Source organism: Chionomys nivalis, chromosome 22 (assembly GCF_950005125.1).
Source record: "Chionomys nivalis chromosome 22, mChiNiv1.1, whole genome shotgun sequence".
Lineage (NCBI taxonomy): Eukaryota > Metazoa > Chordata > Mammalia > Rodentia > Cricetidae > Chionomys > Chionomys nivalis.
In genome coordinates, this window is record NC_080107.1 from 43,556,814 (window position 1) to 43,583,159 (window position 26,346).

At 49.4% G+C, this 26,346-nt stretch overlaps 1 protein-coding gene across 2 annotated transcripts in view; it reads left to right on the forward strand.

Moving 5' to 3' along the window:
* Ak8 (adenylate kinase 8) overlaps positions 1-26,346 on the forward strand; it is a 119,369-nt gene that overhangs the window by 28,450 nt on the left and 64,573 nt on the right. The window contains exons 6-10 of one of the 2 annotated variants that reach the window (XM_057754925.1): positions 7,905-7,986; positions 8,475-8,546; positions 9,553-9,753; positions 13,953-14,084; positions 18,410-18,499. In XM_057754925.1, the coding sequence (XP_057610908.1) occupies positions 7,905-7,986; positions 8,475-8,546; positions 9,553-9,753; positions 13,953-14,084; positions 18,410-18,499 (577 nt within the window). The remainder of the gene's footprint in view (positions 1-7,904; positions 7,987-8,474; positions 8,547-9,552; positions 9,754-13,952; positions 14,085-18,409; positions 18,500-26,346) is intronic. The other variant, XM_057754926.1, reaches the window with a different exon arrangement.

A 26,346-nucleotide genomic window follows, 5' to 3' on the forward strand; every position in this document is an offset into this window, starting at 1 on the left:
CTGTGTCACTGTGCCTGTCTAAAACAGGCCAGGTGGTGGTGGCGGCGCATGCCTTTAATTCCAGCACTCGGGTGGCAGAGGCAGGTGGATCTCTGTGAGTTCAAGGCCAGCCTGGTCTACAAGAGCTAGTTCCAGGACAGGCTCCAAAGCTACAGAGAAACCCTGTCTTGAAAAACCAAAATAATAACAACAAAAACAAAAAACAAAAAAAACCTAAAACAGCTGCTGAATGGCTAAAAAAGCTAGGCAGGAGAGTGATAGGCAGGCTGGCAGGCAGAGAGAACAGGAGAAATCTGGGATGAGACGATGGAGGAGGAGAAGGAGGGGAGGAGGACTCCAGGGACCAGCCACCCAGCTACACAGCAAGCCATGGAGTAAGAAGTAAAGAAAGGTGTATAGAGTAGAGAAAGATAAGCCCAGAGGCAAAAGGTAGATGGGATAATTTAAGATCAGCTTTCTAGAAACAAGCCAAGCTAAAGCCGGATGCTTATAAGACTCCGTGTGTTTATTTGGGAGCTGGGTGGCAGTCATCCCAAATATCAAAGTAAACAAACAAAGAAAAAAAAAAATCACTACACACCTGTACTCCCAACACTCAGGAGGTGTAGGCAGCAAGATCAGAAGTTCAAGGTCATTCTTGGCTACACTGTTGAGTTCAAGGTCAGCCTGCAACACCTGCGACCCAGTCTCGAGAGAAAGAGGTGCCAGCTCTGGCTCATGGTGGTGGCTGGAAGCTGGGTTGTCTCTTACACAGAAGTGTCTTGGGTGTATCTTTACTCCCCATAGAACCTAAAGCTTCTCGGGGCTCACACGTGTATGCAATCATGATAATTCTGATTTCACAACAAAGGGAGGGGGCACCGAGTGTATCTCTGACCCTGAGTTTTAAGCTTGGTAGGTTTCTTTCTTTTTTTTTTTTTTTTTTTTTTTTTTTTTGTTGTTGTTGTTGTTTTTCGAAACAAGGTTTCTCTGTAGCTTTGGAGCCTGTTCTGGAACTAGCTCTTATAGACCAGGCTGTCCTCAAACTCACAAAGATCCGCCTGCCTTTGCCTCCCGATGCTGGGATTAATATTTGGTAGGTTTCTAGAATCTCCGCTCTCATTTTGGCCACAGTTTCTGTTTCCCCATGGCCACAGCGCTTTACAGTAACTTCCAAGCAGAGGAGCTGATCCACGGCACAGAACCGGGGCTGTTTGCTTGCGGTGTTAACTGGGTTGACATCAGGGGCCATTACTCCATGAACGAGGGCCACTGGGCCACTGTGGAGGCTCAGGGATTCGTAGCTGTCATTGGCACACCCGCAGCTCTATGAGGCCTCTGTACAGATGCAGCTAGGAGCTGGAAAGGAAACGGAGGTCTGAACTCCTGGCATAGTGCCAGGCAGAGCACGGAGTTTTACTACCACATTATCGACCTCCTTTACGGGGGCTCATGGACAACCAAACCGTGGGGAGGTGAGTGGTATGTGGCCAGCGCCAGCTGAGGGAAGAGACACGTTATCCTTGAATAAACCTCTGTGACTGTCACCACCCCACCGCCACGCCCACTCCACCGCCACGCCCTCCCCAGTGCCGCATGGGAACTTTGCTTTTTCTGCACTGTTTTTGGAAACTAACAGGATTGTAGCAGGAGAGCGGGGCTGTGTGAACAAAAGCAAACTAGGGAGATTTGGGGGGGGGGTAAAGGAGAGATTGATTTTGTTTTTAGATCTCTCAATATTTAGCCCAGGCGTTGGACCCCTAACAGTCCTATCTCCGCCTCCCCAGTGCTGGGATTATAGGTGTTCATTGTGCCACCCCCCGCTTCCCAAAGGAAATAACTATGTTTTGATGTTCAGCGCGTCCTTAGAGGCAACTGATCATCCTGGCTGGTTCCCGTCTTGTGTAACGAGCGGCATGCTCGTTAGTTCACTCGGTTAGCTGGGTAGAACTAAGCTAAGAGGTCCCGGACACACCCCCAAGGGAGCTCTTGCTGGCCTTTGCTGTGTGAAAGCACAATGTGGCTTGTGTGCTGACGGCTAAGCAGCCGGGTTGTGTGGTACAGGGGTTGGGGAAGGGCACTGTCAGGCATGAACTCACAGAAGTGAAAATCAACTCACCAGCACCCTTGGCTGGCTGAGGTACCAGGTCCTGTTTGGGGAAAATCTCCTCTCACCTGGTTCAAGGAAGGACCGCCTCTTCTCCCCACATCCATTTCTGTGCTGAGTTCTGCACAGAAGCCCCAAGTAGGATTCCTTCCTGCAGGCAGGTGGAGATTGGTCTACCTAGTTGGGAGTGATAATGTGAACCTCAGCACTGAAACAAGAGGATCAGGTGCATATCGAGTTCACGGCCAGTCTGGGACACACGCAAACAACAGTTCACTTTTCTCAAAATTATAAGGGTCGTGGTGAAGCTGGTGGAGTCCAGCCCATCTCCCTGGCTGCCTGCCTGATCTCATAATGGCATCTTTTTTTTTAATGTTACATTTTCTTTATTTAGTGTGTGTATGTACATGTGTGTGCAGAGGTCACAAGGCAACTTGTGGGAGCCCATTTTCTCCTCCCGTATGGGTTCTAGGAACTGAACTCAAGTTGCCAGACTCGGTGACAAGTGCCTTTACCCCCTGTGCCATCTCATTGGCCCCTTTCTCTCTCTTTTTTTTTTATTCTTTTTTAATTAAAATTTCCACCTGCTCCCCGATTCCCATTTCCCTCCCCTCCTCCCAAATATTGCCCCCTCCCCCCACTCCCCTCCCCCGGCCCCTTTTTCTCTTATGTGTTGGGGATCACTTCGCATTTCATCAGAGAAAAAGGAGGGCAGTGTGGGGTTTCTGATGCCTCTTATACTTGTTTTGGTAACTCAGACTTCGGGCCAAGGGAATGTGATTAGAATCTAAGCTTCTAGCCTCTGTTGGCCTCCTGGAGACCCTGGAAGAACCAGCCAGCAGCTCCCAGATGCCTCCAGTGAAGCCTTCTCTAGTGATCCACATTCGGAGCCAGGAGGAGATCGGGCAGTTCTGGGGAAAGCCCCAGGGAACACCCACACTCTGGCTTCCCTTTGAGGAGTCAGGGAGGAAGAGAAGCACATCACAGAGGCAGGGGTTCAGAGGGCAGCCAAGCTTCCCACAGGCCTTGCTAAGTGCGCTTTGATAAGTCAGGAGAGCAGAAAGGGTCGGTGTTGTGCACAATGCAGGCCGAGCCTTACTGCATCGGGCCATGCTCCGCTGCACCTCGCCAGCTTCCCTGGGCTGCCTGGCTTCTCTGCTTCTCTTTCTTGCAGCTGTGACATCTGCTTGGTGCCTGTCCCTCCTATGATACCATGCCCCTTGCAGCTGTGCAGGCCCCCAGCTCTGTGCGGAGTGCCCTGAGCATACGGCCTTTTTGATGTGTGATAAAACAGAGCCGAGCCACGGGGGTACGGTGAGCTAAGGCGTTGGAATATCAATTAACCTGCTCGGAACAAAGCTGGGGCTCCAGTGTGGAGCAGACAACTCACCGAGGTGTCAGGAAGATGGATAATGTATTCTAATTAGGGGTTGCTGGATACCTCTGCACCAGGCCACTCCTGGATGCCGGACCCGCAAACCTAGTGGAGCACAGTGGTGGCAAATGTCTCAGTGTCCCTGGCATGGCTGTCATCAGTCGGTGTGTCCTGACTGATTACTTCTTGCTTTGCCAAAAGTGTTCTCGGCTCTGGTTGCCATTCCCCCTGGTACGGGCGTCCATTTTCCACTGTGCTGGAAGCCTCTGTGAAAGTTGTGTGCTCTGGGGAAGAGAGCTGAGCCTGGGGACACTCACACAGAGGCCTCTGTCTAGTCACTGTCCCTCTAAAGGCCACTGATGTGGACCCACATGGGCAGGTTCCGTGACTGCCTCCCTGTGGGACGAGGGGCTGCCAGTGATACCTTAGGAGTCTCCTCCCTTAGTTTCATCCTTCAAGTTGGAGCAGACCCGAAGGCCTCCTTCCTCTTCCTAAAGTCTCCAACCCACACAGGAGGTCATCCTAAGCCCAGGAGTCAGGAGGTTCCCTTGTTTTACTGCCTTTCCATGATCATTGGGAAGCCGACTTCTGCTTGGGCGGCGTGGGTGAGCGTTGTTCCTGAGAATAGCTAGCTTCAAGGGCTTTGGACCCAGTGTGGATTCATGCTCAGGAAGGCAATATTAAAATCAGGTCTTTCCAGGAAGGCCTGCCTCTTCCACCTTCCAGAAGTGACTCAAACCTGCAGTCCCAGGACTTGGAACGCTGAGGCAGGAGGATTGCTGCAGCAGGCATGAGGCCAGCCTAGTCTACCTACCAAGACCCTGTCTTTAAAACAAAGAAAAAGGGGGGGGGCTCAAAACTGAATGACCGGCTCCTGTGTAGAGGAAGCAGGCAGGGCTCATGATTTCCACTCCCCACTCATCGTAGGAGATGTGTGTATGTGTGCATGTGTGTGTGTGTGGGTGGGTGGGTGGGTGGGTGCGTGCATGTGTGTGTTTAAGAGTTTAGCTGAAGTACCCAAGATGCTGGTCCTCTCCTCCCCATCAGAAAGGGAGGATTGGGCTGCACTGCAGCCATGTCTCAGTCCCTGCAGATGCTCGCATCTGTAGGGCTTCCTCTCTCTCTTACTGCAGTCCAGCACTTTGTTGCCCATAACAAGGACTTGAGGGATCCTAAGCTGTTAATTTTTTCTCTCTTTTGCTTCATTAGTTCTGAAACCAAGGCTCTGTGGCAGTGTTTCCCTGTATAAAGAATTAATGAAAGCTTGCCTGGTTTCTTCAGTGCGCTTTAGGGTGTAAATTTGTTTAGGTTTTTATAAACCCATCAGTGGAGGCAGCTGGCACCTGAATATTTCAATAGTGAGGAAGTGTGGGCCTGATAGTATGCACCTGCACACGTGTGTGTGGGCCTGATAGTATGCACCTGCACACGTGTGTGTGGAAACCAGAGGTCAATGCCTGGTGTCATCTTTTTATCTCAACCTTGTTTATTTGTTTGTTTTTGAGACACGGTTTCTCTGTGTAGCCATGGCTGCCCTGGAACTCACTATGTAGACCGGTTGGCCTCAAAATCAGAGAACTGCCTGCCTTTGTCTCCAGAGTGCTGGACTGAAGGCATGCACCACCTTGCCTGGCTCCACCTTATTTTGAGATAGTCTCTCTCTGAATCTGGAACTTGCCATTTCCGTGAGCCTGCTGGCCAGCAAGTTCCTGAGGTTCTCTTGTTTCTAGTTTCCCAGAACTGGACTTTAGGCACATCAGCACACCTAATTTTTTTTGTGTATCCTGGGAAATACAAATGTGGGCACCCACGTTTGTGCACCAAACACTACCCACTGGGCCATCTCCCCAGCCTCTGTGCACTTTTGATTCTAAGGAAAAATTTCCTTTGCCAGAACCTGCTCTCTGTCTGTAAGTCAGGATAGGAGGTGTGGGCTCACCACCCTCTCTGACCACAGAGACACCGAATCCTTAGGATGACTGGGGAGGGTCTCTGGCAAGAGGGGGGGTTTCTATCACCTCCCTTCATTGTGAAGCGGACTTGAAGCTATTTGGTTGTTTGTGCTCACTCTTAAAAAATTTACTTTATTGCTTCATCTGAGTCTCCAATCTAAAGGTGTAGATAGTGTGTATGCGTGCATGTGTATATGTGTGTATTGTGTGTGCATGTGTATGTATGTGAATGTGTGTACATGTGTATATGTGTCTGTGTGTGTCTCTGTGTGTGTTTGTAGGTATGAATAGTGTGTATGTGTTTGTGTGTGCATGCATGTGTGTGTGTGCTAACTCTAGACTCTCTGGACTTGAAAAGACTCTAGCAACTGTTAAACACAAAAATTGCTAAGGGACAAGAAAACAAACAGGGAGGGGAGTCATTGACTTCTGCTATAGAACATCAACTGCTCATGAATTAATCTACACACCCAGTGTTATTTCAGAATACTCAGAGCGTCTATCTCAAGACAGCAAAAAGTGTTTTGATGCTCACCTGAAAGAATTCATTTTTTAAAAAGAAGAGAAAATGTGTTCTGTTTAATATTAAAAAATTATAAAATTATAACTTTAAAGGTTAAATAAAAGTAGGCTAGAAATCTACAGGTAGGAAGAGGTGACGGGCAAGGTCATGGCGGTCATCACAGCTTGAGAAGAGAAGTGTCAGCTAGGGAAGGGCTGTTCCAAGGTTGGGACAGCTGGGAGCCTTGAGGCAGCAAGTTAGATGTTAGCTTCATGTGTTCACAAAAGAAAACATGGTTCTATAAATATTACGTGTAGACACATGCGAGAAGACAGTTTAAATACGAGTGAATATTTACCTCCTTTCATGGTAGGAAAGGCCTCTTTATGCCGCCACAAACGCCAGAGTCCAAAGCAGGAGAGCAGGCACCGACTCAGCAACAACAAAACCAGCATCTTAAAAACAACACTGTATACACTTGACAGGCACAGGCAAACGTGGAAAATGTGGTGATAGTCTCTGCCTCAAATGGCTGTGGTAGTGTTTACAAAATGGGTTCACTTCTTAATATGTAAATTAAAGCAGTCCAGGGCTGTGTTATATTTTGCTGGACAGGTTTTCTGCAGGGTAGCGTCCAGCATCGGGAACCATGCCGGGAATGGAGACAGGTGCTCTTCCATCAGACTGAAACTGTGGTGTGATGGGGCTTGGGAGGTGGCCCAGCAATTAAGGGTGCAGCAGCTCTTCTGAAGGCCTGAGTTCTGTTCTTAGCACCCACATCGGGTGATTCACCACTGCCATGTAGCTCCAGCTCCAGGGAATCTGATGCTCTTTCTGGCACCGCCATGCTTGGCTTTGCTCCTAGGGACCCCTTGTCTCAGCACTCCTGTATTCAACACACAGAAGGACTGTGTACCCAGACATGTTCACCAGCCTTATTTATGATGCTGTATTAGTCAGGACTTACAGAGTGAATCTCTCTGTATAGAAAAGGGGTTATTAGAATGACTTAGAGGCTGTGGTCCAGCTAATCCAACAATGGCTGCCTATGAATCAAAGATTCTGAAATCCAGTAGTAGTTCATTCTACAAGGTTGGATGTCTCAGCTGTTCTCCAGTAGATACTAGAATCCAGAAGAGGAAGAAGAAAAGAAGAAGAGAGAAAAAGAAGGAGAAGGATAATAATAATAATAAGAAGAAGAAGAGGAGGAGGAGGAGGAGGAGGAGGAGGAGGAGAAGAAGAAGAAGAAGAAGAAGAAGAAGAAGAAGAAGAAGAAGAAGAAGAAGAAGAAGAAGAAGAAGAAGAAGAAGAAGAAGAAGAAGAAAAGAAGAAGAAGAGAAGAAGAAGAAGAAGAAGAAGAAGAAGAAGAAGAAGAAGAAGAAGAAGAAGAAGAAGAAGAAGAAGAAGAAGAATGCTCTAATGCCAGTGAAGGAATGGACTTGCTAAGAAGGTCAAGTGCAAGCAGGCAGAGAGAGAGGGAGGTATAGATGAGCAGGGGCTTGCTTCTTCCATGACCTTATATAGGCTTCCAACAGAAGGTATGGCTAGATTAAAGGTGTGTCAAAAACTAGAATTAAAGGTGTGTCTTCCTACCTCAAAGATCTTCTGGCTCCGAAGACGAGTCAGCAGCCGCAATGGGTGATGCGGTTGTCAGGCATGCTTCTTTGTTTAAAAGGCCCCAGCCTCCTTTAGAACTTCTAAAATATAATCTAAAATAGGGAGGGGCAGCTTAGGGGGTAAAGGTGCATATTGCTGTCAACACCCACGACCTGAGTTCTACCCGCATGGTAGAAGGAGAGAACTAACTCTTGAAAATTGCCTTCTGACCTCCACATGTGTGCTGTGGCAAGTGCACACCCACCTACACACAAACACGCACATACCTACCTACATGCACATATATACACCTCCCACCCACTCACACATGCACAAAATAAATAAATAAATGTAAAAGGATTAGTAATGAACTCCTCCATGCTCTTTCTCTAGGGCTGGATCCTGGACGGCATCCCTGAGAGGCGGGAGCAGGCGCTGATGATCCAGACTGTGGGACTGGCACCCAGGCACGTCAGTGAGTAGAGCCCTGGCCCCAGCTGCCCCGAGCATGCAATATGAATATGAACCCTGCTCTTTAACACTGGCTCCCTCCCACCCTCTCCCCTGGGCCTAGTCATTGCCCATGGGAGGGTTTCAAGGGCCTGGAATCCAGAAAGTAAAAAGACACATTAGGTAAAATCTAGCTTCAGTCACAAAGCTAACTGTGTTGAGAGCTTGTCATGTAGAAAAGCAGGGAATCTCCATGCTGTGGACCTCTTTAGGAAACCAAGGGAAAGGTGGCGGGGACCAATCACAGAAAAGGTCTACACGGCGATTTCCCACAATGAAAACTGCTAACCAGTGACATGTTCCCCCGTGGACTGTCTTTGGGATGGTTTAGTGCCATCTAGGAGATGGGTGACATGGGGAGGTTGAATGTCGTCACACAGCAGAGGTCCTGAGGTTCAGATGTGTGGCACCTGAGCCCTGCACACCTGGTTTGTTCCTTTCTTCTCCGCCCAGTTGTGCTTAATGCTCCAGACACGGTCCTGATCGAGAGAAACATGGGGAAGCGGATCGACCCTGACACTGGAGGTATGATGACCCCACCCTCACCCCAAGGGATTCAGAACGGTAAAGGGCTGCCCCATCCCACCCTCTGCTCCAGGACCCTAGGGGGCCACACAGAAGCCCCAGCAGGCAAGAAAAGAGGGAGAGTCTTGTTTTCAGGGAACTGGACTCTCTGGCTTGACTGTGTCCGGGAGTCTGAGCTCTAGAGCTTGCCTTGAGTCTCAGAACCACGCACTGGGGACCTGGTACAGGGGCTGGTGTTCTTCCTGGGGAACTGTGTGCCCCACACTGCTTGCTCGGAGTGTGGAGGAATATGGCACATGAGTTTCCTGAGAAAGTTGGCCTGTGCCACAAACGGGATCTAAAGTGGCCACATCGTTGGGGTCGGAAACAAGGGGAAGGTGCCTACCTCTCTCGGGTTTGATTTTCTCTGGACTTGGGGTAAAAGCTCGAATTGCTCTGAGGATGAGTTGAGGATGTAGGCCCACCTCAGGGCCTAGTGCAAAGTCGGCACTCAGGAATCTGTGGCTGCCCTTAGTCCTGGGCTGAGGGGCACCGCTGTGCTTTTCCTTGACATGAGCTGTCATATAGTCTAGGTTGGCCTTGTGCTTCCTGCCTCCATTATAAGTGGCCTAAGAATAGAGAGCCACTTGAGGGTCCCCACATTTGGGATGTCCTGGAGGGAGGAGAATGGCATACCAGTCATAGCTCTGAGAAAGTTGTCATGACTCCACCAAGTATGTAAATGCCACAAGCCGCCACACTTGGTCTATGAGGTGCTGGGAATTGAACCCAGGACCTTGTGCATTTGAGGCAAGCACTCTACCAACTAAACTACATCTATCCCCAACCCCATCATTGTGTTTTTATTGTTTTGACTAGCAGCTGATGTTATTCGTGCATTGTTGTATGTAAGAGCCTTGATGGCTGGGAACGGTGAGTCCCATGCGCTGGCAATGAGAGAGGCAGAGCAGCAGAGCCTGTGGCAGCCCTGGGTGGGTACTCCAACCCCGTGCCTCTCCCTGTGCAGAGATCTACCACACCACCTTCGACTGGCCCCCCGAGCCTGAAATACAGAACCGGCTGATAGAGCCAGAAGGCATCTCGGAGATAGAGACAGCGAAGAGGCTGTTGGAATACCACAGAAACATCGTCAGGATTCTTCCTTCCTACCCCAAAATCCTGAAAACCATCAGCGCAGACCAGCCATGTGTGGACGTCTTCTACCAGGGTAAAGGCAGGCTGCCCCACGTGGAACCACACAAGGGCTGGGGTCCCTCTGACCACCCGACCACCTTGCTCATCCCACTACCCCTCAGACTGTCAGCAGCAGCAGCTGGGATGTGTGGGGACCCTGAGTGACAAGTTGATGGGCCATGCAGGGACCCCTGGGTGTGACTCTATCCCCAGCCACAGAGTGTATGGGGGGGGATAAAGAAAGGGAGGGGTATGATGGTAGCGAAGACTTGAGGCCTGATCTTGAATAAGAAGAAAGAGAACTATATAAAGATTAAGACAAAAACAAACACATTCATTATCAACCCAAAGCAGGCAAGGTACTCCACGAGCCGGGATAGATTGCCCGCTGCCCACCACCAGACTGCATGGCCATCCACATAAGTGATAGGCGTTCAAGGGCAGCCTTGAAGAAATGGGTTAGTTATAAATATAAAAAATTTAAGTTTTGATGTCTCAAAATCCACTTATCCCCTCACATGTGCTACCAGGGGAAAAGGCACTTAAAGTGTTTTGACACAAGAAGGTGGCAGCAGACATTTGAGGCCCTTGATGGCCCCTTTCTCGTAGGTGCTTTAAATCTCTTCAAGGAAATAGAATTGAGACAAAGGTGTGGCTCAGCTGGTAGGATGTGTAAAGTGTTGGCTTCCACATAAAACCTCGCATGGTGGCATACGCCTGTAATCCCAGCCCTCAGCAAATGCAGACAGGAGGAACAGAAGAATAGGGCCTCTCTGTTATACAGAAACTTTGGAAGCCACCCTGGACTGCATGAGACCACGTGTTTAAAAAAAAAACAAACAAACCAGACAGGCCAGGTGGTGGTGGCATACACCTTTAATCCTAGCACTTGGGAGGCAGAGGCAGGAGGATCTCTGTGAGTTCGAGGACAGCCTGGTCTATGAGAGCTAGTTCCAGGACAGGCTCCAAAGCTATAGAGAAACCCTGTCTTGAAAAAAACAAAACAAAACAAAAGACAAATCATTTTAAGTCAAGTGCGGCAGGACATCTCTGTAAAGCCAGTACTTAGGATGCTGAGGCAGGAAGATAGACAATTTGTGGCCAGCCTGGGAAGTATAGGGTGATCCTGCTGCAAAATTTTAAATTTGAATTTGGAAAAACCTGCAAGGGCTACCGGTGTGGCTTCACTGGTGGAGTGCTTGCCCAGCGTGCCCCCGAGGCAGTGACTACACTTGCCAAGTACAGACAGGGATATCAAAAGTGCAAAGCCATCCTCAGCTGTGTAGCAAATTTGAGGCCAACTGAGGCTCATACGGCCCCATCGTAAAAGGGGGGAAGGAAACAGCGTTTGTTCTGCAAGCATGAGGGTCTAGGTTTAATCTCTAGCACCCATGTAAAAAGGTCAAGTGTGACAGGACATGCATCCCAAGGCAGGGAGGTAGAGACAGACAGATCCCAGCCTCACCTACTTGGTGGGCTCCAGGCCCCTGGGACTTTATTTCAAAAGAGAGTTGGATGGTTCCCGAGAATGTCCTCTGACTTCCACACAAATGTGCACACACACTCATGGGCGCCTGTGAGCAAGCAAGCACACCCTCACATGCACCAAAAAGATAAGTGTCCTTTTGATTGGGTGTGGGTTTCAGACACTTCTCTGTCAACCCTTTGCAGCCTTCTCTGCCGCCTTCCATCACCAGTGGGCAGGCGTCTGCAAGGTGGTACTGTGTGCCATGTCAGGTTGAGACTGCCTTGAATTTTCCAGAGCTCTACATCTTGAGAAGATCTTTAGTAGCAAACACATGCTTTTAAGATAAATGTCTACCACATTTATCTTATGCCGCGGTTCCGAGTTTACACATTAATTACTTCTAAATTACTTAATTAAATTTAAAAGTTCATATGATCATTCATAAAGAATTCATGCCTGGAATTGTAAATAAAAATGTGAGCATCTAAATATTAATTATTATTAATTAATAATGTGGAGAGATAAATTGAAAATCGGATTGCAAGATTCCCTCTGTGTTGTTTTTTTAATCTCAGTGCATCCAGACGCCATCCATTTCCAAAAAGAATAACTGGATGTGGAGACTGTCTGGGGGATCGTTACTTCTAATTAACTTAGCTATTTACTGTAAATTAGGCATCATTTGTAAGCAGGCTGCTTCGCTGTACTGTCTGTGCTTTTCAGAGGTTCTGGGTCACAGAGGCCTGAGAACTGAGAGCTATGGAAGGGTCTCCTGCTTTGGGCTGTTCTAGAGGAGGAACAGTACCCCAACTGAAACTTCAAGAGAGTTGTCATGACTCTACCAAGACTCCAGACAGCACTAACTGTCTGTACAACAGGACAAGGATGATAGCTCCCTCATGGACTGGCAGGCCAAACATATGAATATTTAACTTAGCAGTTCACACGTTGCCACGGTGCGATGTGTCCACAATGGTGGTGACCACAGCCTTGGCAGAGGTCAACTCTAACTTGTGCTGTTAGTTCTGAAAAGAATGATCTATAAACCCTAAGACCCAGTGAGACAATCCTGTAACGATGCCACAGTTCAGGGCAGGGGTGACAGCTCAGTTGTAGGGTGCTTATGCAGGCATGGGGGCCCCGAGTTTGGATTCCCAGCACCCCCCACCAAGGCTGGCAACGTGAGTTCGATCCCCAGAACCCACACAGTGGAAGGAGAGAACTGACTCCCTGGCACTGCCCTTTGATCTCACACGCACTGTGGCGTGTGCATGGATGCAAACTAATAAATTCAATTTAAAAAACATTAAACACTGGTCTAATGGCACAGACCTATAATCCTGGTTATGGGGAAGCAGAGACAGGTAAACTCCAGGTTCATTGAGAGACCTAGAAATATAAGGTAGACAGTGACTAAGGAAGACAACCAACATTGACCTCGAGGCCCCATATGCAGGAACTTATATGTGCACATGCGACCCACACACACATAAACACACACATGTGTATCCATGGATAAACCATACATGAAACCCCCACAAAGATTTCAAAGTCTGTATAAAGAACAAATGCTGCTGGCTCTCAACTGGGCTCCTTTTGCCTCACCACCTCCAGGGGAAGACAGTTGACTATGTTCAAACACATTTATTGGTTGTGCTATTGGCATCTCATGTGTAGAGACCAGGATGAGCTTCAAATGCCACTTGAGCCACAAGATTGGAAAATCCCATGATGAGCACCCCTACAAACCCCCATAAGATGAGCCCTTCCTCAGGATGGGATCTCCTTGACAAAGGAAGATTGGCAGGTGCCACTGGGAGCTGCCCTTACGCAGGACAGCCTGGGGGCCTTGGCAGAAGGTGAGGTCTTGGGGAGGAGACCTTGTCTTGAAGGCTGTGCGGAACAAGTCTGCAGCCTCTTTGGTGGCCAGCTGTCCTATGCAGGTTCCCAGGCAGCTCTCTGGCAGCCCCTCCTCCTGTTCTCACATCTCCCCTCTTCCAGGTGGGCACAGAAGGGGACCTGCTTGATATGAAGTACCCCTTCCCTGAACTTCCTGGCATCCTGTGCCTTCCCACAGTGAAGATACTCTTTGTTCAAGATGTTCACCCCTGTCTTTCCACCCTTCTCTTCATCAAATGCCAGAGGAACAGCACAGGTCAGGAGAACGTGGCGGAGTCTGCCCGCTCCTGCGACCTTTTTCATTATTGCCATTTTGGAGTCTTGGAACAAAGTTAGTGTCCCTGGAGTGAGGCTGTACAAATAATTCTCCACCGATTCCCAAGTCCTTTAGAAGTCCCTGCGCACCAGGCCTCTTCTCAACCCTCCGCACTTATCAAAGCCTTTGTGTGACACACAGCATTCGCCTCCCCTAGGAGACCAGCCTGGCTCTGGGGCTTCAGGTTAGAGGCTCAGGCCGGATGAAGACTGGAAAGCGCCTAACTGAACAGTAATTGAGAGATGCTTTCATGTCTTGGGCAGCCTCCCACCTCCAACACACCCAGCTGGAACTGGGGGCAAACACGGCTGCCTGCCGCACGCTGTGGAGCGGTTCCAGGACAGTGCTTAGAAGCTGCGTCCCTCCCTGTGCACCTCGGTGCCTGGCCTAGGCAGTAGTTCTTCTCCCTGATGATTCCTGGGTGGTCCAAATGTCAGGTGCACTGAAGGGTCCCGCTGTGCTTCAGGCCCTCAGAGCCCACACAGGGGTGTGAGCGGGCTCCTTTCCTCATCGGACCTGGGTTTGATATTCTCATTTGCTCTTGTTCCAGCTCTGACTTACGTCCAAACTGGCCACCGATGCAATGCCCCGTTCACCCCCAAGGTGCTGCTATGTGGGCCGTTGGGCAGTGGGAAGAGCTTGCAGGCGGCCCTCCTGGCCCAGAGATATGGCCTTGTTGACAGTGAGTATCTCACCGGAAGTGTGGCTAACCTGCCTCCTACCAGCCGGGGGTTTGTGTGTCCCTGGCTGTTGGGAACAGACAGTAACTGTTCTCCTTCCTGCTCTTGCCTATTAACCTTTCCTGCTTAGTTCACCTCTGTCAGCATAGAAAGTTTTTCTTCAGAGGACATCGCCATGAAGATATTAACCCATTAATCACATCCACAGTCCAAGGGGCCCGAACATTTTCTAGCTGTTCATCTTTCATGTCCCCTGGAGCACTCGCTCCCCTCCTCCGCAGCCCGCCCCCCAATGCTTCCAAGCAGCCCCTTGCCGGGCCCTGCAGTTTCCTTCTCAGCCTGGCTCAGCTCCCCCAACCCAGGTCAGTGTGACAACAGGCAACGCTTTTCTGCACCAGAGGAAGACGCCTTGCTCTGCACAGTTTCAGTAAATATTTTACCAGGCGGAGAGAAAAATATTGAAATCAGCTCTTGGGGTCTTTTGCCGATGTAGTCCCAGGTGGCCTGGGCCGCTGGCCTGTGTTAGTGGGATCCAGCGCCAGGAGGGAGGGAGAAGCGGCTGCAGACCCACAGCATGGTGCTGGGGTATTTAAAGGTGCTGTTCCCCTCCACCCACCGTGTGCCACAGCCCACTAACCTCTCAGAAAGTGACTGTTCCCAAAGACACCAATATGCACATACACTGCCCAGATAGTACACACATGCAAGTATATCTAGAGACAGAATATAACCATGGCCACACTTTGAATAAATGTGTGCCTCTTAAGACGTTTGTCTTTTAAAGACACGGGGGATGAGGTGGAGAGACAGCCATGCCGTTACCCACACTTCCCCAGGCTTCAGTTCTTGGTAAGATGCGGGTTCCCACCTCCCCTTGTTTCCTCTGAGCCTGAAGAATTTCCTTTAACGTTTCTTTCCCTTAACAACTGCCAGTGACAAATTCTCTCCCTTTCATATGTCTGAAAATATCATTTTCTTGCCTTCATTTCTGAAGAATGCTCGTTACATATAGAAACCTATGTTGGCAGGCCTGGTTGTGTTTTCCTCCCTCTTTCAGCACTTTGAAGGCGGTGTTCCACTGTCGTCTGGCCTGTGTGTTCTGTTGAGAACTCAGATCATTTTTGTGTCCTGTCACCCTGCCTATAGAAGCATCTTCTCTCCCCTTCTGGCTGCTTTTAGGGTTTTCTCTTTCTTGTGGGCTTTTAGCAATCTGAGTACAGTTGCATAAAGGAATGGCTTACTTGATGTTTATCCTTGCTGGGACACACAGATTCTTGGATGTATCTGTCACCAAAATCTGAAATACTGCCACCGCTGTGTTCTGGGTGTTCTATGTCCCTCTGCTCCACTCCCTATTTTCTGGGACTCTGGTGATGTGTGTTAGCCTGTCCGTCGCAGCCCTGACCTGTCCACCACCGCGCTCTGTGCCGTTTGAGATTCTTCCATTCCTCCTTTCTTGCCATGTTTCTCATTCACCAGATTGTATTGTCCAGTTCCAGGATTCTCATCTGGTCCCATTTTTCTGGTTTCCATGTCTGAGCTGGTCCCCATCTGTTTATTCATTTTAGCCATCTTTTCTTCAAGTTGAAAATGCACTTCCGCTCCACTGCCCTGCAGCCTTGGTGTGCTAATTCTGACGATCTATTGTCCGTTGATAGAGTCTGTGTCCGTTTCCTTTTTTGCGCTAATTCTGACGATCTATCGTCTGTTGCTCTGATTCTGTGGTCCATCTCCTTTCTGCAGCCTCGGTGTGCTAATTCTACATCAGATCGATTGTCTGTCGATTGGCTCTGAGTCCATTTCCTTTCTTGCAAAAGCTTGCATTTTTTTTTCGGATTTTTCCAGTAGTTTTCATTTTCATCCTCGGACCATTGGCGCTTATGTTGAGAGTGGATTTTTTTTTTAAATATTTATTTATTATGTATACAATATTTTGTCTGTGTATATGTCTGCAGGCCGGAAGAGGGCACCAGACTTCATTACAGATGGTTGTGAGCCACCATGTGGTTGCTGGGAATTGAACTCAGGACCTTTGGAAGAGCAGGCAATGTTCTTAACCGCTGAGCCATCTCTCCAGCCCCGAGAGTGGATTTTGTGCTTCTGCATTAAGAACTTTAAGTTTGGGGTCAGCGGGATGACTCAGGGGGTAGCACACAGGCTTCACGGCCTGAGTTCTAGACCCAGAGTGAAGAAGATGGCTGAGGAAAACTGCCTCCTGAGAGCTTTCTCTTGACTTCCACACATGGACTAAGACACTTGCATACCTGTGCGTACATGCATGTACACAGACACACAGACACACACCACAGAAATCCAGGTGACAAGGATCACAGCCCAGGGCTGCCTGTCACTGGAGCTGCAAAGCATGCCTCCCCATCTTTCTCTGGCTCCCTGGCCTCCTATGCTTCCTTCTTCTGCTTCCCTTCCTTCAAATATGCTACCCGCCGTGCCTCCCCAGCCAGAATTGGAGGCTGAGTACTGGATTGGAGGCTGAGCACTGGGCTCAATGTATGGACCTGCATTTGGTTTTCAGCCCTGTCACTTGCCAGCTGACCTGGGTTATTAGCTCTTTGGGTCTCAGTTTCCATATGAAAGGGCGCCGGATGGTTGTCAGGACTGAATAATCAAAGGAAACAGCGCCGTACGTCACGGACAGACTGTCTCACACTGGCCTGTGTCTTGTGGTTTCCTCGGCTGTCAAGGACTAAGTCTATGGTAGTTGGTCTTTGCTATGCAGATCATTTCAGGATTTATTTTGGTTTCTTTCATATGGACAAGAAAATCCTTAACTGGATGTTATAAGCCAAGATTGTATGACTAACAATATAGTTTTCAAGCCTCCTGGCTGGAGCTGGAAAGATAGCTCAGTGGTTAAGTGCTACGTGACCTTGAGGAGGTGAGTTCGGATCCCACCCACATATCAGGCCAGGTGTCCCATGCATGCATGTACCCCAGCTCCAAGAGGAGCAGAGACAGGAAGATCTTTGGGCCAGCTTGCTGGCATCCAGACTAACCAAGGTTCAGAGAAAGACCCTTATTCAAAAGAATAGGCAGAAAGCGATAGAGACACCTGACACCTTCATATGACTTTTTACACTCACACACACACACATGCATTCTCTCTCTCTCTCTCTCTCTCTCTCTCTCTCTCTCTCTCTCTCTCTCTCTTTCACACACACACACACGCATACACCCCCCCCCTCTCTCTCTCACACACACACACACACATGCATCCTCTCTTTCTCTCTCTCTCTCATACACACACACACACATGCACCCTCTCTCTCTCTCACACACACACACGCATGCATCCTCTCTCTCTCTCTCTCTCTCTCTCTCTCTCTCTCTGTCTCACACACACACACACACACACACACACACACTCACACATGCATCCTCACCCACCCACACACACTGAGGAGATGCTCAGGGGCTAAGAGAATGTTCTGCTCCTTATAGAGGATCTGTGTTTGGTTCCCAGCACCCATGTCAGGTGGCTCACAACTGCCTGTAACGGCAGTTCCAGGGCATCTCGTGGCCTCTCCTGGCCTAAGCAGGCATCTGCACACCTGTGCACAGACGTACAGGCATAGCTACCATTGAAAAGCAGCTCTGGCTTTGATGAGGGATGAGAGCCTGTGGGGTTTTGTTTTTGTTTTGTTTTTCACTCACTATTCACTGACCAACCTCTCCCATGTGCTGGCCCTGGGTCGAGGCTGAAGACACAGTGGGGCAAGACAGAAAAGGCCCCACTACAGTGGGCGTGCAGCCAAGGGGAACGAAGAAAGTGGCACCCACCAGGGGGGCTTCAACAGGGTCTTCAGTTAGGACTTAGTGTGTCTGAGATGCCCGTTGGTCCTTTCACAAACCCACCATCCCTCCAGCACCGTGCCAATGGAAAGGCTGGGGTACCACCATGCTCCCCAACCCCCTTGAATCAAACGCTGTGAATATGAACCCAGCATGCCCCCAACTGCACACTGTTCCTCCACTGCAACCCAAAGAGCGCCAAGTCTGCTTGGCAATTCCAGGTATAGCCAGGGCCCTGCAGGAGCCTCCCTGCCAGCGACGGCCTCGTTAGTGTCTTCCCGAGCGGTCCATTTTTAATGCTCTTTGGCAAATGCATTCCTTTTCATTCTCCTTCTCCCTCTCCCTTCCCTTCCAACTTCCTTTTTGATATTTGCTTCCTCTTGGACGCCCCACACACACCCTTTTATATTTTTTCGGTGACCTTTCCTGCCCCAGCAGGCAGTGAGCCAGAGTGTCTTTTTTCCCATCTTTCCTTCTCTTTAAAATTTAACAGTGTCTCCACTCCTCTCCCCCTCAGTCTGCTGCGGGCAGCTGCTGAAGGAAGCTGTGGCAGCCAAGTCAAGCTTCGGGGAGCTCATCCAGCCGTTCTTTGAAAAGAGGATGACAGGTAGGCCACACTTGCCGCTAACCGTCAGCCTCATGACTCCAGGGCAGGTGCTCTGTCCACCTGTGGGCTTGGCCAGGAAAAGGGGGGGGCAGGCATTTGGGGATGCAGACGTGCCCTGGTTGTGTGCAGCAAGCTTTCTTGGACCACTGGCCCCCAGATTATGACATGGAGACTCATTATTAATTATGAATGCTCAGCCTTAGCTTAGGCTGGTCTCTTGCTTTTTCTCCTTTTTTTTTTTTCTGACTTAAATGAACCCATTTTTATTAATCTGTGTGCTGCCCTGAGGCTCATTTACCTCATCTATGTGCGACTGTCCATCCTGCTTTCCTGCTTCCTCCATGTCTGCCTGTCTGGCAGGCTCCCCAGCAGGCTGGCCCCCAGGCTGCTGGCCAGGTTCCCTTTTCTTTCTGCTCACCAGTCCCGCCTATCCCTCCTCTGCCTTGCTATTGGCCCTTCAGCTTTTTATTAGACCAATCATGTGTCTTCAGCAAGCAAGATAAAACAGCAACACATCTTTACATATTTAAACAAATGCAGTATAAACAAATGTACCACATCTTTACATAGTTAAACAATTATTCTGCAACACAAACAAATGAGACACATCTTACATCGTTAAACAACTATTCTATTCCACAACAGTCTTGGCTTGCTATTTTAGTGGCATCCACATCTGGTCCCACGCCAGGTAAGTCACAGATGTGGTGGCTTGCCACTGGTGGTTTAGAACATTCTATTTCTTCCTGTTAAGAAGGTTCACTTCTCACAGATGGCCCAGAGGAGGGCTTGCTAGGGAAGCAGGATCAGATAGCCTTTCCATGGACCTTGTGTCATTTACAGTCTGAAAACATTCTTGGATCTGAGTCTCCAGAAAGGGCACCTCTGGACTTCCTGCTAGGTCAGCTTCCTGAGGCAGGGGTTGTTGGGCAGCCTGAGAACCAATCTGTGTCTGTGATCCTTTCTGGCCTGGTTCAGATTCCAGTACTGCCCCAACCAGCCAGTCATGTGGCCCCAAGAAACCCCCACGTACTTCTCAAAGGTCCAAGCATCTTGGTGGTGAGATGGAGATAGGCATCTATGCGCGCAAGATTTTCATGACCATTGCCTGGACCATCAATGCACAGGGCCCAGGAGGTGGGAAGCAAGGGCAGCTGGACTGGGACACAGCCCAGTTGGTAGAGCGCCTGCCAGGCATGCATGAAGCCTTGGGTTGGATCCCCAGCACCACATAAACTTGGCAAGGTGATGCCCACATAAACTGGGCATGGTGATACCCACCTGAAATCCCAGTACTTGGGAGTTGGAGATTACTCTCAGCTAAATCACAAGTTTAAGGTCAGCCTGGACTATGTGGGACCCTTCCTCAAAAAAAAAAAAAAAAAAAAAAAAAAAAAAAAAAAAAAAAAAAAAAAAAGAATAACAGCACAGTGGCCCCTGATGTGTGTCCATGAGTCCTGCCCCTGCCCTACACAGTTCCAGGCTCCACACTGCAGATTTGTGCACTGAATGAATGAACAGGATGTCAGAACATGTAGCAGGTGGCCTTGGCTTTGTCCTGTGCCGTGCTATTTGTGACTGTGTGAAAAACTAGCTCCCACCAGCGAGCACCTAGAAGAGCAGAGCTAAAGACAGTGACCAAGTCAAGGAACAGAGCGAACAGTCATGGACTTCGCAAGGGATGGACCCTTCCTGTAACATGTCCACATGCCCCCACCATGTGAAGTTACAAAAAAATAAGTGTTTGAGTAATTTCCAAGTTTGCATCTCTTGGGTTATTTTATGAAGGGTGTTTTCTTGTGTATATAAGCTGAACAGCATCCCCAGTTATTCACTGAAGGACTGCAGCAAAAGTCATGCCCGTTAGTATGGAATGCTGCCCCTGTGTGCATGCCTCTGTCAGTGTGTGCCTGCCTCCTCTGTCTCTTTGCCACCTCTGGCTGTCACCAGCATGTTTGCCTGCTGTTGCTGATGTAGCAGACCTTGTTTATTTTATTATGGAGGTCAGAAATCCTGAACTGAATGAAGGGTTGTCCAGGACCTGCCTTCTTCTCCCAGCTCCTAGAGGCTTCCTATATTCCTCGGGCTGCTGGGCCCTTCTCCCTTTCTGAAGCCAAGCAGTGGAACACATCTGTGTCCCGCTCTATCCCTCTCTCTGTCTCTCTCTCTTCTGCTTTTCTACGTAGACCTACTCAATATGTAGACAAGGCTGGCTTGGACTCACACAGATCTGCCTGCCTCTGTCTACTGAATGCTAGGATGAAAGACGTGTGCACCTCACCCAGCTATTCCTGGCTTCTTATTCTAAGGACCGAAATAATGACTCACACAAATGTGCAGAAGTAGAAAGGAAGCTTCACTTAAAATCAAAGCAAAAGTTCGGATCAGAAGCCCCCTGTTGACTGATAGGGACCCCAGGAGTGGCTGTTGTTCAGGGCTTTCTATTTATAGGGTTTTAGAGAGGGAGGAGTTTGGTTGCAAGGAGCCTAGTGAGGGCTGGTCTCTGTTTTGATGAATAGATTGTGTAAACCTTCCTTCCCATAATGCATCTGGTTTTAACCACACTCATTAGGCATAGGCCTAGAAGCTAAATGGAGAATTTGCCCTAAAAGTGTTCTCCAAGGACACAGTTTTTCTTACTACACATACTCCTAAAACCAATTTAATATGTCCCAACCCATAACTTGTAGTTGTTGGGTTGTGTTCAGGATTGAGTGGAAATGGGGTGTTATCAAGGGACCCACTAAGGAGAGGACACTGGTTAGTTGTCAACCCAAACCTAGGCACACCTGGGAAGAGGGAACCTCAATTGTGAAATTGCCTCCATCAGATTTGCCTGTGGCCATGTCTGTGGGCTCTTTCTTGATTGCTGACTCATGTGGGAGCCCACTGTGGGTGGTGCCATCCCTAGGCAGATGGAACTGGGCTGTAGAAGAAAGGTGGCTATGCAAGTCACGGGGAACAAGCCAGAAAGCAGCCTTCCTCCATAGCCTCTGCTTCAGCTCCTGCCTCCATGACTTCCCTCTGCCCTGGCTTCCCCTCTATGATGGGCCATAACCTATATGCCAGATAAACCCTTTGGGTCGTGGTGTTTATCAAAGCAGCAGAAACCAAACTAGGACCAGGAGTAACTTGTTTCCATCGTCTAAAGCAGGCACAGATACAGCTTGATGTGGGTGGGAGTTCTTAGGCCGCCTAACAAGGTTGCTGAGTGCATTGTTTGGGGAGGGGCGTGTGCATGCATGGTCCAAGCCAAGCAGATGCTGAGGTTGTTTCTTTTTTTTTTTAACTTTTTTTTTTAAACATTTATTTATTTATTATGTATACAATATTCTGTCTACATGTATGCCTACAGGCCAGAAGAGGGCATCAGACCTCATTACAGATGGTTGTGAGCCACCATGTGGTTGCTGGGAATTGAACTCAGGACCTTTGGAAGAGCAGGCAATGCTCTTAACCGCTGAGCCATCTCTCCAGCCCCGATGCTGAGGTTGTTAAGCTGTTCCTTATGCTTGCTGCCTCAAGGGTATAGATGCCCATCGGAGGCTGGGGGAGGGTTATTCTGCCTACCAGAAAAATAAACTTTGCTAATCTGTTTTTATTTGTGACCACCTTTCTGATTCCAAGTGAGGTTGGTAAGGTTGAATATAATATGATAAGATAATTGTTCTGTGCATTTCAGTTTTTGTGAATTGCTGCGGCTTGCGTTTCTGTTAATAAAGCGCTGGGGATAGAACCCTAGCACTAAGCAGATACATTGCCCCATACCCTAGCCCCATTGTCAGCGGAGGTCTGGGCTGTGTGGTTGCCCAGCTGCTTGCAAATGCTCTTTGCTTCGGTGTTGTCGGTTCTCCCACCAGGTCCTTACACCGACTGTATGCTTAGGTCACAGGCTAGTTTTGAAGATTTGGTATTGTCGCCGGAGAGTGTGACAGCTTGTCCCTGCCCCTGACAGTGACAGTGGGTGCGTCATTGTCACCCCAAAGGTGCTGTTCAATGCTTCTTTGTGGGGTCCTGAGGCACATGACTCTCTAATTTTCTTCCTCGGCCTTTCTCACTGGGTGTGGATGCCAGGCGATTGGCTTACTCAAACATCTCAAAGGTGTAATTGGGAGCAATGGGGAGCCATTTCCTCTCAGGATGTCTGGCTCCTTCAGCCTCCACCCAGACACACTGAGGAGGCCCTTCTGAGGCCCAGCTGACAGGCATGGCTCTCATCATGGCCTGGGGTCTTGTGACTATGGAAACAGGTGTGTGTTTTTCTGGACGGCTCCCTCCTTGGTGTTTTATCCCTCCACACCTCTGTGTTTGTTTAGACAATACACCACCAGCCGTTCACATTTCCTACAAATTAATGACCCAACAACCACCACTACCAGACCTTCGCAACAGAAGTGATGCATTCTGCCGTCTTGTCTCACAGCATAGCAAGAGGTGCATTTACATAACATCACCACCCAGGGCCTCATTAGTGGACTTGGGAGAAGCTGCCAAGCCAGCCCGAGTGCCCACCTTGGAGAGGGGACACACGCACTGTGTAGAGGGGCCACTTCCCAAAATCTGGGGCAGCAGGGGCGCCAATGATGCTCCACAGTTGTGTTTTGAGGGGAAGGTGAGGTGGAACAGAGGACGGCCAGACCGTCCACAGCCATGCCTGCTTCCTGAAGGAGGCTGTCTGAGGAGCGGCCAGACCGTCCACAGCCATGCCTGCTTCCTGAAGGAGGCTGTCTGAGGAGTGGTGACGTCTGTGATTGTGGAGTGCCCTAGCCCACAGGTGTGTTGACACTCAGGTATAAGGACTGTTCCCAGATCCTGACCTGTGATGGTTAGTGTTCTCTGTCAACCTGACCTGCAGCCGTTACCTAGGAGACGAGCCTGGAGGCACACACCCGTGCAGGTTTGTATTAATTTTGGTAACTAATGCAGGAAAACCCAGCTTGCCTGTGCACAGGAACTTTCCCTGGCAGGGATCCTGGACTGTGCAAGCGGAGAACGGGAGCCGAGCAGCAGCCTGCATTCATAGCTCTCTGCTTCCTGGTTGTAGCTGCGCTGCAACCAGCTGCATCTTAGTCAGGGTGACGATTGCTGTGATGAAAAACCTGACCAGAGCAGCTTGGAGAGGAAGGGTTTATTTGGCTTACACTTCCACATTACTGTTCACCACTGAAGGAAGTCAGGACAGGAACTCACACAGGGCAGGAACAGAGGCAGGAGCTGAGGCAGAGGCCATGGAGGGGTGTTGCTTACTGGCTTGCTCAGACTGATTTCTTATAGATCCCAGGACCACCAGCCCAGAAGTGGCCCCACCCACAGTGGACTGGGCCCTCCCCATCAATCACTGATTGAGAAAATGCCCTACAGCCAGATCTTATGGCGGTGTCTTCTCAACTGAGGTTCCCTCCTTTCAGATGACTCTAGCTTGTGTCAAGTTGGCACAAAACTGTCCAGGACAAGCTACCTCAGGCTCATACAGCCTAGACTTTCCCACCAGGATAGGCTGTACCTTCACCTGTGAGTCAGAATAAGCCATTTCCTTTGTGAGTTGATTTTGTTAGTATTTTATCATAGCAACAGAAAAGGAAATGGGGGCAGAGCCTATGAAAAGGCAGTCCCCAGAGCAGCAGGTAAACACCATCAGCTAGAACTAGCAAGGAGCGATGCAGTTGGGATCTGAAGTCACAGTCCTCCCCGCCTGGGGAAAGTCACCCAAAATGTTCACATCCTGATGGTGGGCCTGGGAGATGGACTCTCAGACCCTGCCCAGGACAAACCTTGGTTTGGCAGAGGCAACAGTGGAAGGCAGATGCTCAGAAGGACTCTCCTGAAAGAAGCCGTGCCATGTCTTTTACACCCGATGTCAGAAGGTCCCTCTTGAATGCTAAAGGACAAATTGGTAAACTCTGTCACACTTTTGAGATTCAGAAGGAGACCACACAACCATAGCTGTTCCTCTATTACTTACAATGTGTGTGTGTGTGTGTGTATGGATGGATCTGTAAGTGTGTGCATATGTATATATGTGTGTATGTATGTATGTATGAGTATGTGGGTATGTCTCTCTGTGTCTGTGTGCATGTGCATGTATGTATTATGTGTGTATCTGTATATTGTGCTTGTGTGTATGTTTGTATGTGGGTGTCTCTGTGTGTCTGTGTGGATGTATGTGTGGATGTATATGTATATGTGTGCTTGTGTGTGTGTGTACATGGGAGTCTATCCAGGCATCTCAGATGCCCCTCTTCAGATTCCCACACGTATTCTAGTACCTGCGCCCTGAGTGCCAACAGCCGTCTTAGGAATGTGGAAATACCAAATACCTGCAAGGCACAGAGGGTTTGGCTAACCAGGCAGAGAGGGTTATAAAAACAGAATCGGAGAGGGGGGGGACATCAAGGAATGTGTCACCTTCCTGTAAGCACAGCACATAGAGGGCAGAGTGAGGTCAAGAGGTCAAGGTTATCTTCAGCTGCAAAGCTTAAGATTTGGGTTTTGATGGTTTTTGTTTGTTTGTTTGTTGTGTGGGTATTTTGTTTGTTTCTTGTTCTTTGAGACAGGGTGTAGTCCAGTCTCTGTGTAGCCCTGGCTGTTCTGGAACTCACTCTGTGGACCAGGCTGGCCTTGAACTCAGAGATCCACCTGCCTCTGCCTTCTGAGTGCTGGGATTAAAAGGTGTGTGCCACCGCTGTCTGGTTTATAGCTTAAGCTTGAAGCCAGCCTGAGCTACATGAAAACCTGTATCAAATAAAATGAAGTAAAAAATACAGAGACACAACTGTGGTCCAAAAGCCCCTGGGACCTCTGAGCTGGTTGCTGTCACTGCCGTGTGTCCGCCCATCATGGATACTTCATCAAATCAGTCACCTCAGACTCATCTGGGAACCCCTAAGTCAGCTGTAAGCCCTCTGCTCGACCATGCTACTGTTCCTGACCTCCTGGTCACCTTTCTCACAGACAGGCCCTCCCTGCTATGGCAGGCTCAGGCCCTGTCCTGTCTCCTCTCCCCGTGCATGCCCCAGAGCCTCACAGCTCTGTGTTCATGCCACCCTCGCAGTCCTGTCACTGGCTCAACCGGGTGGATCCAGATGTCATCTTTCCCCCCCATGGAACCCCTTCCTCTTGAGTCCCCCATTGGGCCTCGTGATGTTCTGTCCCAGCTGTGACCTTTGTGGACTTGGTGATGTTCTCTTTCTGTTCTCACAGATGCTGCCAACACCTCTTTCCTCTCAAATCAGCAGCAAAATTAATAACCGGACTGTTCACTCCCCATCTTTCTACGTTTTCTGGCCAAAGGACCCCAGGGCCCCATCTTGGCTTGTCTTCAATCTCTCGGTCCCAACTCTAGGCAACAGCACCACAGACAGAGGGCCAGTGGGACACTTACTCTGTGCCCCGGACTTTGAAATGTGTAGATCTGACCTCCCAAACTCCTTCTGACTTGAGCTTCAGTACACACAATGAATCTATCCCCTGCGTTCCATGTGAGCCATTCTGTAGGCAGGCAGCCTCCCGTACAGCCCACAGGGCCTGGTCTGACAGCCAGGCTCTAGCTTCAGGTATATTTTTGCCTGGGTAAGAAATGAGTAAAAAGGATTCCAGACTCTTGGAAAGGTGAGTTCGCCAGCATTTCTGATTGGCACCGCCAGCCTCCTTTGCCTCTGTGGAAGCTCACAGTGCTTGCCAAGGTTCTCTCCCAAATGCCAAGCAAGGGGCTACAAGGTCTCCGTGTGTGATTGCAATGATGGTGTCTCCAAGTGGTGTCGTGTATGGCTCCTTCCCCTGGCTTCGGTCTTCCCAAAAGGTGTCTGGGGACTTTCTGAGTTTCGCTTCCTCAGGAAAGTGACCATTGT